This window comes from Semicossyphus pulcher, unplaced genomic scaffold, assembly GCF_022749685.1.
Source record: "Semicossyphus pulcher isolate SPU_LCO1_2020_fin unplaced genomic scaffold, fSemPul1.0.p SCAF_9, whole genome shotgun sequence".
NCBI lineage: Eukaryota > Metazoa > Chordata > Actinopteri > Labriformes > Labridae > Semicossyphus > Semicossyphus pulcher.
This window is the reverse complement of record NW_027211770.1, coordinates 15,983,070-15,995,000: the sequence shown is the minus strand read 5'-3', so window position 1 is coordinate 15,995,000 and position 11,931 is coordinate 15,983,070. Positions and strand designations below refer to the sequence as shown.

The 11,931-nt window shown below is 42.1% G+C and overlaps 1 protein-coding gene across 1 annotated transcript; it reads left to right on the top strand.

Annotated features, from left to right (window-relative positions):
* Positions 1–5,379: 5,379 nt before the first annotated feature.
* LOC138584610 (chemerin-like receptor 1) lies at positions 5,380–6,828 on the top strand. The gene has a single exon (XM_069656885.1). It carries the CDS (start codon positions 5,380–5,382, stop codon positions 6,490–6,492), a length of 1,113 nt encoding a protein of 370 aa, XP_069512986.1. The 3' UTR covers positions 6,493–6,828.
* The last annotated feature ends 5,103 nt before the right edge of the window (positions 6,829–11,931 follow it).

Genomic DNA, 11,931 nt, shown 5'->3' with positions numbered 1-11,931 from the left:
CACGCAGAAATAAAGCATAGGCTTGGAGTGCATTCATCTCTTCAGATTTAATTGATTGCCAAGCCAAAGCCCTCTCCATGTAAGCTGTTGCTATTTTGAAGTGATTGCCAAAATGTGTCTGCAAAAGACCTTTTGCCACTATATAACCACTTTCAGGTTCCATATGCAAGCAGCTACGCACCAAATCTCGTGGCTGTCCTCTGGTAAATTGTTCCAAATAATAAAGACAATCAGCTTTACTTGCTTTTACTTCGACTCCTTGCTCAAAAGCCTTTACAAATATTCTGTATTTGAGAGGGTCTCCTTCAAAAGTAGGAATATCTCGTGGCGGCAGAGATAAGGAAAGCTGTTGCTGCACCAGAGCTGCTGTTATGTCATTTTGCCTGTGCATGATGTTAAGTATGTCATCAGTAGGAGAGTTTTGATTCATTGTCTGTTGTGTTTCTGAACATTGTCTCGATCCATCATTTGATTGAGCAACCATAGGCTGACATTGCACATGCAGTGATGTTGCTAGTACGTTATTTCCCTGCTGCTGTTCATTTGGGGGCCACTGGGGGCTTGTAACAGTTTGCACCAATTGTACAATTTGGTTTTGCCGCACATCAATGGATTTTAGTTTGTCAGATGATGATTCTGTTGTGAAAGTTTCAATGCAGACTGTTGGTACTCCTTTGCCATGGGGTTTAAGGCAATGACTGGTGCTGCGTTCTCCTTTTCCTTTTCAAAGTAAGAGTTCATGCCATTTGAGCCTCCTGAAGAACTGTGAGCATCACAAGCCTGTAATACTGCCAGCTTAGCATTAAAAGCAGCCAAGTCCACCTCCAAGTCAAGTTCCTCTTTTTTCCTCCTCAGCTGCTCCTGCTGTTGCTCCAAAGCATGTCTCTCCTTTAAAGCTGCTTGGCGAGCAAGAAGGGCGGCTCTATCAGCCTCAGCTTTTATGCGTGCAGAGGATGTAGTGCTTGAGTTGCTGCTGCGATGGCTCCTTTGACTAGAGCGTTTGCTACCCGCATTTGATACACTGTCCTCAGGACGCACGTTGTCCTCCACATGACTAACATTTCCATGCGCAGTAAATTCATCATGACACAAAACCAACCTTTTTGCATTGACAATAGTCTCATCATTTGATATCATGCTCGCTTTAAACCACGTTTCATGTTTTTCTTTTTCGTCACACGGCAACAGGGACACCAAAGAATCATGAATGAATTTCGCTTCATTACAAACCTTTATCAATTCATCAAGAGCATTCTGTAACTCAGTTTTATCATCATTCACCATTAAACCTTGCATTGTTTTTCTAATGACCTTTGCTTTATTGAGCTTGAATTTTCTTTCATTTTGAAAGCGATCTAATTTATCAGCAAGCGCTTTTGCTGTGAGTTTAACCATTCGCTTTTCAGTGATCATTTCAGCACCGCCAGTTATACTGCTGGCTCCTTTAGCATCTGACCAAACGTAAACCTTCTCAGTCCCGCTAGCCACATCCGACGCCGCGTTCTTCTCCATGGTATATACACAGTCACAAAATCAGTTCAATAGTTCGCCACGCAAAAGTCAAGTCAGCGCAAAGTCTACTGTCAGTCCGTTTTGACAACCAATGCATTGAATTTCAATAGAGACATGTGTGCACACATTTCTAAATGGCCATAAACAGTGTAGCGCTACACATACCTCTAAATGCTGCGTTGGGCGCCATGCAGTGATTTGAGTACGATGCTCAACAGGTGTTGCCATAGCATTAGCAACGTAGCTCCTGCTTCGGGTCCAATAATGACTGCAGCCGGAATCCTCACAGCTCCCCGATCCTTCTACAGCCCGAAAGCGTCCTCCACGATAGCCGCTGACAGCTCCCCGGTCCTTCCGCGGCCCGAACCCGTCCTCCACCAACGATAGCCGCTGCGCTTTGCTACCGATAGCTCTCCCAGTCCTTATGTGCCGCCTCCTTAACGTGCCAAACGCGCCGAAGGGGGTTCAAACAAAGTTCCAACTGGCTGGTTTTTGACAATATAGAAGCTTAGTCTATTACTAAAGCTGCCGATGTGTTTGGCTCCCAGGAGTGACCTGGCTGACGCGCTGTACAGTTCAATACGTTACCGTTTGCTTTGTTGTTTTAAATAAGATCTCTGCAGGCGTCTTAAGTTTGCATCACACAATCCATTTAATTGAATCACCATGCAGCGTTAATACATCATCCAGTTTCCTTATACGATCAATCAACAAATACAAACGATACCGCTGCGGTTTGCCATGCCGCCTGTCATCACAGCGGTCAAAAACCGTTTGCCCTTCCGGGGTCAAACACACACCTACATTTACTATCACCACACCTTTTATACCTTAAGCAATAGTGCAGCGACACCCAGTGGCACAAAAACAAAACAGCTTTCCCAAAAACATGAATATGGCTCTTACAATAATCGCTCTGTAAAGGTGCAGGAAGAGGGTCATGTGTTATCTGATGTCTATTAATAAACTATGATAAAAAAAACAACTAATACCAATCCTATGGGCACAAATATGTGTCAGTAGAAACTGAATTTGAATTATTTGTATGTGAATTTTAATTGCTCAACTTGAATAGTTGAATTAAACATCTGAATTTGAATCACATCATTTTAAATTGAATGTATTAGTTTGAAACTGAAGGTTGGCTAATAACCTGAAATACAGATTATCTGAGACACAGTTGATGAGGAATCGCATGCAGATTCACAGCACCCCTTTTTGGCCAATCATGTTTTTGACCATTTCCTTCACTTCTGTGTCTGCCCATACCAATCCCGGGATATATTTATATATCTTGTTAGTCGTTCTCATTTTTATCATAGACTTGGTCAGTATAGAGACAGCCGTTAAACATATAACCTGCATCTGTGCTTTGGCATGTACTGTATTTCATGATGTGTTTTACTTATCAGGTGTATCTCTGAGTAAGGATGTCTTTTCAGAAGAACTTTGACTAAGCATATCAAACAGGATGCTAGAAGAAGGAACATGCTGCACACACCAGAGACTTGTGCAATTGCTCTGACACTACTATCACTGAAGATCATGCGTGAAAAAAGAAATATTCTAACTTCACATCTGTTTTGCTTGCAGGTTGCAGTATGTACAAATATGTAGAAACAGTTGATTGTTTGAGTGATATGTTGCTTATTCCATCAGTGAAGAAACATCCTTGTTTCTGTCATGAGTTTCTAGTTTAGTACTGGTTTTGTCTTGTATTTCGGTGTTCAGTTATTTTTTCTTGTTTTACCTTGTCACTTTGTCTATTGTCATGACTTCTCATCGTTTAGTTTTGTATTTAGTTTATTCTGTGTTCTTGTCAGTATTTAGTCTTGTTTAGTTAAGTATTTCACTTGTGTCTCTTTGGTTCGATCATTTCCTGTTTTACTTTGTCACCTTGTCTTTCGTGTTGGTCCACTTCCTGCCTTTGTGTTTCCCGCTTGTTTGACTATGTGCCCTGCCCTGATTGTTTTCACCTGCCCCTTGATTGTCTCACCTGTGTCTGATTAGCCTCACCTCCTAAGTTTATTTAGTCTTTGTGCTCCCTTGTCTCGGTGCGGGTTCATTGTCATTGTCTGTGAAAACCCTAGGTATGTCTTCCTGTGTTTGCCTGTGTATTATTTGGGATTTTTGATTACCCAGCTCCTTGTGTTATCTCCTGTTTTTGTTGGATTTTCAGTTGGACTTTTGTTCTTATTAAATCATATCAGTCTGCATCTGGGTCCTCACCTTTTTGTGAACAATGAACCGTGACAGTTTTAAACATCATTAGCCGTTGTTTGCAATTGATCCATTGTTGCCCCTGCAGCTTCCTGTTTTTTCCAACCAAATAGGAAATAATAATAATAATAAATAAAAGGTGCAAACAAAAACAAAACGCTGGTTGTTTTGTCTCTTTTACACAAAGCAGCAACACCTCAGTATACAGTCTATGAATAACACTCAACATCTGTCATTTATTTCGAAAGCCAAATGCTCCACCTAGTGGTCGGAGGTCTAAATGCAAAGAAACGTGTCCAGAAATAGAGAAGAAAATAGATGTTACACACTTTTCGTTAGGGACTCGTAAATACTTCCACCAGTAAACATTTTCCTTCTTAACGAGGCCCTGATTTGTTTTCATAGCTTTATTAAACAATTAAATTCAAAACAGCAAGGCGCGAAATAACGATGATGTGATATTTTTAATGGTTGAAAAGTAGTGTCAGTATCAGACTCCGCTGTTGTGTTTGCTTTACCTGTTTATTTTTGCAGATTTTAATTCGATAGCTTTCAGAAATGTGTGCCTTCATCATCATTAAAAGGCTGTCATTAAAAGTATGAGGGGGTTATCGGATGAATCTTGTCCGTGTGCTCGTCACGTGACCTCACATATTACAAGATCACAGAGCATCTTGTACATTTGGCACGCAGCTTTCGTTCACGCGCAGTTTGAGGAGGGTGATTTGTGCTGCGGACACATCTTCAACTGAACTTTGGCAGAGATACCGTTGTTTGTGTTGTCATTTGAATGTGTGCGAGAGTAATGTGACGAGACTATACAGAAGTCAATGAGACTTCAGCATCAGAAAAAGGCTTTACGAAGAAATTTACAAAGAAAACAAAGACGAACTCTTTTAAATTAAGAATAGGTCAATCGATATGTTTCAGAGCGGGCTGCTTTCTCAAGTGGTCAATGATTTAATGAAAAAAAACACCACCTATCCGCAACCAGCTTATAATTTAAGCCTATACATTAATTGTTCATAGAATATAATAAATATTCTTTATGTGCATTTAATTACATTTTATTTCAAGTGTTGTTCATACATGAATTCATGCTCATAGGCTTTATGCATCCACTTGTTTAATGTAAAGTTATTACCTCATGGAAACTCAGAAAAGCATTTGTCCCAGGAAATAATAACATGGTTCAACTCTATAAGTCGAGGTCAGCCTGGAAGCATTTTTAAAAGGGGCATTTAGACATTTTTGTAACTTTAGTTTCACTGGAAGTCAAGATTAATATTTGGTTTGGCTTTAGATGGTAAAAAAAACACATCATATAAAAACATAGTGCAAAGTACTCACAATGATTAATGCATGAAGTAACCCATGATCATGATGGCATCTATGTTAACACTAAGTACCGCTTGGCTCTGAACTTCCTATAAGACTGACAGGTTTGATCCATCTCTGCAGCATCATGTAGGCCTATGGGTCAGTGGGGGGAACTAAACTATAGTTTCAACTGTGGCACACATATTCTTTCAATATTGATTCAGAAAAATGTCACAGTATCAAAAGTAGTGGTTGTTACTGTTTGAGCTCTACAAAATATAGATAAACTACATGTGTTATGTTTTCATGACAGGTCTCAGGACAAGAATGGAGAAAACTACCACTGCACCTTCATATCACATCAATACATCTGATGGATCTGATAGAAATGACTTATCTGATGAGTATTCTTATCACGATGATTATGCTGAGCTGAGACGGTCTCTCCATATCATGACTCTTTTTTTTTACTGCCTGGCCTTTGTTCTTGGTGTGCTCGGGAATGGAGCGGTTATCTGGGTGACCGGCTTCAAGATGAAGAAAACAGTTAACACAGTTTGGTTCCTCAACCTCGCCGTGGCCGACTTCTTCTTCACTGCACTCCTGTCCGTACAAGTGATTAAACTGGCTTTGGATTTTCACTGGCCTTTCGGGAAGTTCATGTGCAAACTCAACACCACACTGATCACCTTGAACATGTTTGCCAGTATCTATATTCTGGTGGTGATCAGTGTGGACAGATGTGTGGCTGTGGTGTGGCCCGTCTGGGCCAGGAACCACAGGAGTGTGCGTAAGGCGTCCTGTGTGAGTCTGGGTGTTTGGGTGCTGGCTCTGATTCTCAGCGCTCCGTACTTTGTCTTCAGGGACACAGATCTATCAGATGACAAGGTAACCATCAACTGTTTCGACAACTTTGCCCTTTCTGATGACTATGATGAGTCTGTGTATGAGTTGGTAATATTTCGTTTTAAGGCCATGACCATCACCCGCATGGTCCTGGGATTTGTAGTCCCCTTCACTGTCATCGTCTCCTGTTATGCTGTGATAATCCATCGTCTCAGGAGAAACAGCACCCTGGCCAGGCAGTCCAGTCGGACCTTTAAGATCATCGCTGCAGTTATCACCGCTTTTTTCCTCTGCTGGGCTCCTTATCACATCTTTAATCTAATTGAGCTGGCTTATTTTGAGACCGATTCTCCAACATTATTTATCGTCATCTTCATTGGGATTACAATAAGCACAATTCTGGCCTTCATCAACAGCTGCCTGAACCCACTGCTCTATGTGTTTGTGGGCCAAGATTTCAGGGATATTGTCCGTAAATCCTTCCTGAACATGTTGGAGGCTGCTTTCCAGGAAGAGGAGTCTGACTCTCACACTGACACAAACCCAGTGAACACCAGTCAGAGCCAAATGAGGTCAATGGATACTGAGCTGTAGAACATGAAGAAACAAATACTGAAACTGAACATAGCATATTATTTGGACACAAATTATTATTTTTTACTTTTGTTGTTTGTTTGTTTTGAGACATTTAGTTTACTGTGGAAACACACAATGAAAAAACACCAATTATCACATTTTAGGAGACAGAGTCAGTGAAATGTCATTTTTGCCTGAATAACCACATATGTGATCAATCAGTTATAAAATTGTTTGCCTTTAAATTCCTGTCAATCGACTTATCAGTTGAATAAACAGCACAGCACATTTTGTCTGTGTATTGTATGTGTTTGGTAGATGTTGCATGTGTTCATAAAACACAATCCTTCCTCTGTATAAAAGCTTATTCTAAATGTTAAAGTGTTTTTGTTGTTTCATAAATAAAATTGATGATGACTGTAATGTAGTTCTTGTTTTTATACCATTATCATCCTTATTGAAATATTTTACAAAGATCCCTTTTTTCCACTCATGATTTCCCTCTTATAGTCACCACACGACTTTACTGCGTGGTCACTTTTCATCTTTATAATCACTCTGTAAAGGTGCAGAAAGAGGGTCATGGGTTATCTGATGTCTATTAATAAACCATGATAAAAAAAACAACTAATACCAATCCTATGGGCACAAATATGTGTCAGTAGAAACTGAATTTGAATTATTTATATGTGAATTTTAATTGCTCAACTTGAATAGTTGAATTAAACATCTGAATTTGAATCACATCATTTTAAATTGAATGTATTAGTTTGAAACTGAAGGTTGGCTAATAACCTGAAATACAGATTATCTGAGACACAGTTGATGAGGAATCGCATGCAGATTCACAGCACCCCTTTTTGGCCAATCATGTTTTTGACCATTTCCTTCACTTCTGTGTCTGCCCATACCAATCCCGGGATATATTTATATATCTTGTTAGTCGTTCTCATTTTTATCATAGACTTGGTCAGTATAGAGACAGCCGTTAAACATATAACCTGCATCTGTGCTTTGGCATGTACTGTATTTCATGATGCGTTTTACTTATCAGGTGTATCTCTGAGTAAGGATGTCTTTTCAGAAGAACTTTGACTAAGCATATCAAACAGGATGCTAGAAGAAGGAACATGCTGCACACACCAGAGACTTGTGCAATTGCTCTGACACTACTATCACTGAAGATCATGCGTGAAAAAAGAAATATTCTAACTTCACATCTGTTTTGCTTGCAGGTTGCAGTATGTACAAATATGTAGAAACAGTTGATTGTTTGAGTGATATGTTGCTTATTCCATCAGTGAAGAAACATCCTTGTTTCTGTCATGAGTTTCTAGTTTAGTACTGGTTTTGTCTTGTATTTCGGTGTTCAGTTATTTTTTCTTGTTTTACCTTGTCACTTTGTCTATTGTCATGACTTCTCATCGTTTAGTTTTGTATTTAGTTTATTCTGTGTTCTTGTCAGTATTTAGTCTTGTTTAGTTAAGTATTTCACTTGTGTCTCTTTGGTTCGATCATTTCCTGTTTTACTTTGTCACCTTGTCTTTCGTGTTGGTCCACTTCCTGCCTTTGTGTTTCCCGCTTGTTTGACTATGTGCCCTGCCCTGATTGTTTTCACCTGCCCCTTGATTGTCTCACCTGTGTCTGATTAGCCTCACCTCCTAAGTTTATTTAGTCTTTGTGCTCCCTTGTCTCGGTGCGGGTTCATTGTCATTGTCTGTGAAAACCCTAGGTATGTCTTCCTGTGTTTGCCTGTGTATTATTTGGGATTTTTGATTACCCAGCTCCTTGTGTTATCTCCTGTTTTTGTTGGATTTTCAGTTGGACTTTTGTTCTTATTAAATCATATCAGTCTGCATCTGGGTCCTCACCTTTTTGTGAACAATGAACCGTGACAGTTTTAAACATCATTAGCCGTTGTTTGCAATTGATCCATTGTTGCCCCTGCAGCTTCCTGTTTTTTCCAACCAAATAGGAAATAATAATAATAATAAATAAAAGGTGCAAACAAAAACAAAACGCTGGTTGTTTTGTCTCTTTTACACAAAGCAGCAACACCTCAGTATACAGTCTATGAATAACACTCAACATCTGTCATTTATTTCGAAAGCCAAATGCTCCACCTAGTGGTCGGAGGTCTAAATGCAAAGAAACGTGTCCAGAAATAGAGAAGAAAATAGATGTTACACACTTTTCGTTAGGGACTCGTAAATACTTCCACCAGTAAACATTTTCCTTCTTAACGAGGCCCTGATTTGTTTTCATAGCTTTATTAAACAATTAAATTCAAAACAGCAAGGCGCGAAATAACGATGATGTGATATTTTTAATGGTTGAAAAGTAGTGTCCGTATCAGACTCCGCTGTTGTGTTTGCTTTACCTGTTTATTTTTGCAGATTTTAATTCGATAGCTTTCAGAAATGTGTGCCTTCATCATCATTAAAAGTATGAGGGGGTTATCGGATGAATCTTGTCCGTGTGCTCGTCACGTGACCTCACATATTACAAGATCACAGAGCATCTTGTACATTTGGCACGCAGCTTTCGTTCACGCGCAGTTTGAGGAGGGTGATTTGTGCTGCGGACACATCCTCAACTAAACTTTGACAGAGGTACCGTTGTTTGTGTTGTCATTTGAATGTGTGCGAGAATAATGTGACGAGACTATACAGAAGTCAATGAGACTTCAGCATCAGAAAACGGCTTTACGAAGAAATTTACAAAGAAAACAAAGACGAACTCTTTTAAATTAAGAATAGGTCAATCGATATGTTTCAGAGCGGGCTGCTTTCTCAAGTGGTCAATGATTTAATGAAAAAAAAGCCTATACATTAATTGTTCGTAGAATATAATAAATATTCTTTATATGCATTTAATAACATTTTATTTCAAGTGTTGTTCATACATGAATTCATGCTCATAGGCTTTATGCATCCACTTGTTAAATGTAAAGTTATTACCTCATGTTGTAACAATCCTAAACCAAGGATACTCAAATGCAGAGAAAAAGTCCAAAACACAAAAATCCAGTAGCAGGAAAACTACTTTACTGAAAACATTCAAAGGTAATACACAGGAAATCCGTCAGCAAGGGCAGAACAATCCAAAATGGGCAATCCACAAAAATCAAAATCCAAAAATCCAAACAGGGTTCAAAAACCGGGCAAGCAAACACAATGATATCAAGGCTAGAAAACATGAACACACGAGGGTGACAATGACAATCTGGCAGAGGGTGAGTGGAAACACAGGGGTATATATACACACACAGGCTGGACTAATTACCAATGGCATACAGGTGTAGGGAAAAAACTGGCGGGAAACTGAACAAAGGCAGGAAGTAACACTAGACATGATACACAAGCACCAGGATACAAAATAAAAACAGGAAGTGAACACAGATCAAATTAAAACAAACAGGTTACACAGAACATTACAGTACCCCCCCCTCAAGGGACGGCTCCAGACGTCCCAGGTTGATCAGGGTGATGCCGTTGAAAGTCTCTGATAAGTGTCTTATCAATAATGTCTCTTGAAGGGACCCAAGACCTCTCCTCAGGTCCATATCCCTCCCAGTCAACAAGGTACTGAAGTCCACGGCCACTGCGGCGGACCGCCAGCAGGCGCTTTACAGTGTAAACAGGCCCCCCATCAATAACCCGGGGGGGTGGAGGGGGTCTGGAGGAGGGAACCAGAGGACTGGTTCTGACGGGCTTGACCTTGGAAACATGGAAAGTAGGATGAACCCTCATTGTCCTCGGGAGCTTGAGCTGGACTGCAACTGGGTTCACTATTTTAGAGATGGAGAATGGGCCAACAAACCTCGGTGCCAACTTGCGTGACTCCAGGCGCAGAGGGAGATCTCGGCTGGAAAGCCAGACTCTTTGACCCACCCTGTAGCGAGGAGCTTGAGAACGGTGCTTGTCAGCTGACTGCTTGTACCGCCTGGAGGTGCGAAGGAGAGCTGCTCGGGCTCTTTTCCAGGTTAGGTGGCAGCGACGCACCAAGGCCCGAGCTGATGGAACAATGACCTCGCCCTCTACTTCAGGAAACAAAGGTGGCTGATATCCATACACACACTGGAAAGGAGAAAGACCTGTGGCAGAGACAGGGAGAGAGTTGTGAGCATATTCTACCCAAACCAAACGTCTGCTCCAGAGGGAAGGTTCTTGGGATACAGCACAGCGGAGTCCTGTCTCTAGCTCCTGGTTGTAACGCTCAGTCTGACCGTTGGACTGGGGGTGGAATCCAGAGGACAGACTAGCCGTAGCCCCGATTAGTCTGCAGAACTCCTTCCAAAACCGAGAGGCAAACTGAGGGCCCCGGTCCGAAACATCCTGTGGGAGCCCATGCAGTCGAAAAACTTGAGCTAACATGACCTCTGCCGTTTCCTGGGCAGAGGGTAGCTTAGACAAAGGGACAAAATGAGCCATTTTGGAAAATCTGTCCACTATGGTGAGAATAACTGTTACCTGCTGATGGAGGCAGTCCAGTGACAAAGTCTAAGGAGATGTGAGACCAGGGTCGCCGGGGAATGGGCAACGGGTGGAGCAAACCAGGAGGCCGCAGGTGGGAGGTCTTATTCTGGGCACAGACAGGGCAGGCAGCTATAAACTCCTGGACATCCTCCTTCAGCGTTGGCCACCAGAAACGCTGTTGAAGGAAACTGATGGAGCGAGCGACCCCCGGGTGACAGCTAAGGTTAGAGGAGTGCCCACACTGCAGGACCCGTGGACGGAGGGCGGGCAGGACATAAAGCCGATTTTCAGGGCAGGTTTCAGGAATCTCCTCCCCCTCCAGCGCCTGGGTGACCTCGTCAACTATGCCCCACGTCACTGCTCCGATGACACAGGAGGATGGAAGAATGGTGGCAGGAGTTTCAGGGGTCTCCTCTCGCTGAAACTGCCGGGACAGGGCATCTGGCTTGACGTTTCTAGAACCAGGACGGTAAGACGGTGAAATCAAATCGATTGAAAAATAGTGCCCACCTTGCTTGACGAGAGTTCAATCTTTTAGCAGTCCTAATGTATTCCAGGTTCTTGTGGTCAGTCCACACCAGAAATGGCTGTTCAGCCCCCTCCAGCCAGTGCCTCCACTCTTCCAGAGCCAGCTTGACGGCCAGTAGCTCCCGGTTGCCCACATCGTAGTTCTGTTCAGCAGGGGAAAGTTTTCTAGAAAAGAAAGCACAGGGGTGAACCTTGTTGTCCTTGGGGAAGCGTTGGGAGAGGACCGCCCCCACCCCCACATCAGAGGCATCAACCTCGACGATGAACTGGAGCTTGGGATCTGGCAGGGTGAGTATGGGAGCAGAGCAGAACCGCCGCTTGAGGGATTGAAAAGCCTCCTCAGCTTGAGGGTTCCATGCGAACCTGATCTTAGGGGACGAGAGAGCATGGAGAGGGGCTGCAACAGAACTATAGTTCCTAATAAAGCGTCTGTAGAAGTTAGCAAAGCCCA

Bases quoted from the DNA above. Each gene is read 5' to 3' on its own strand.
- LOC138584610 (XM_069656885.1), top strand. From the start codon at position 5,380: ATGGAGAAAACTACCACTGCACCTTCATATCACATCAATACATCTGAT.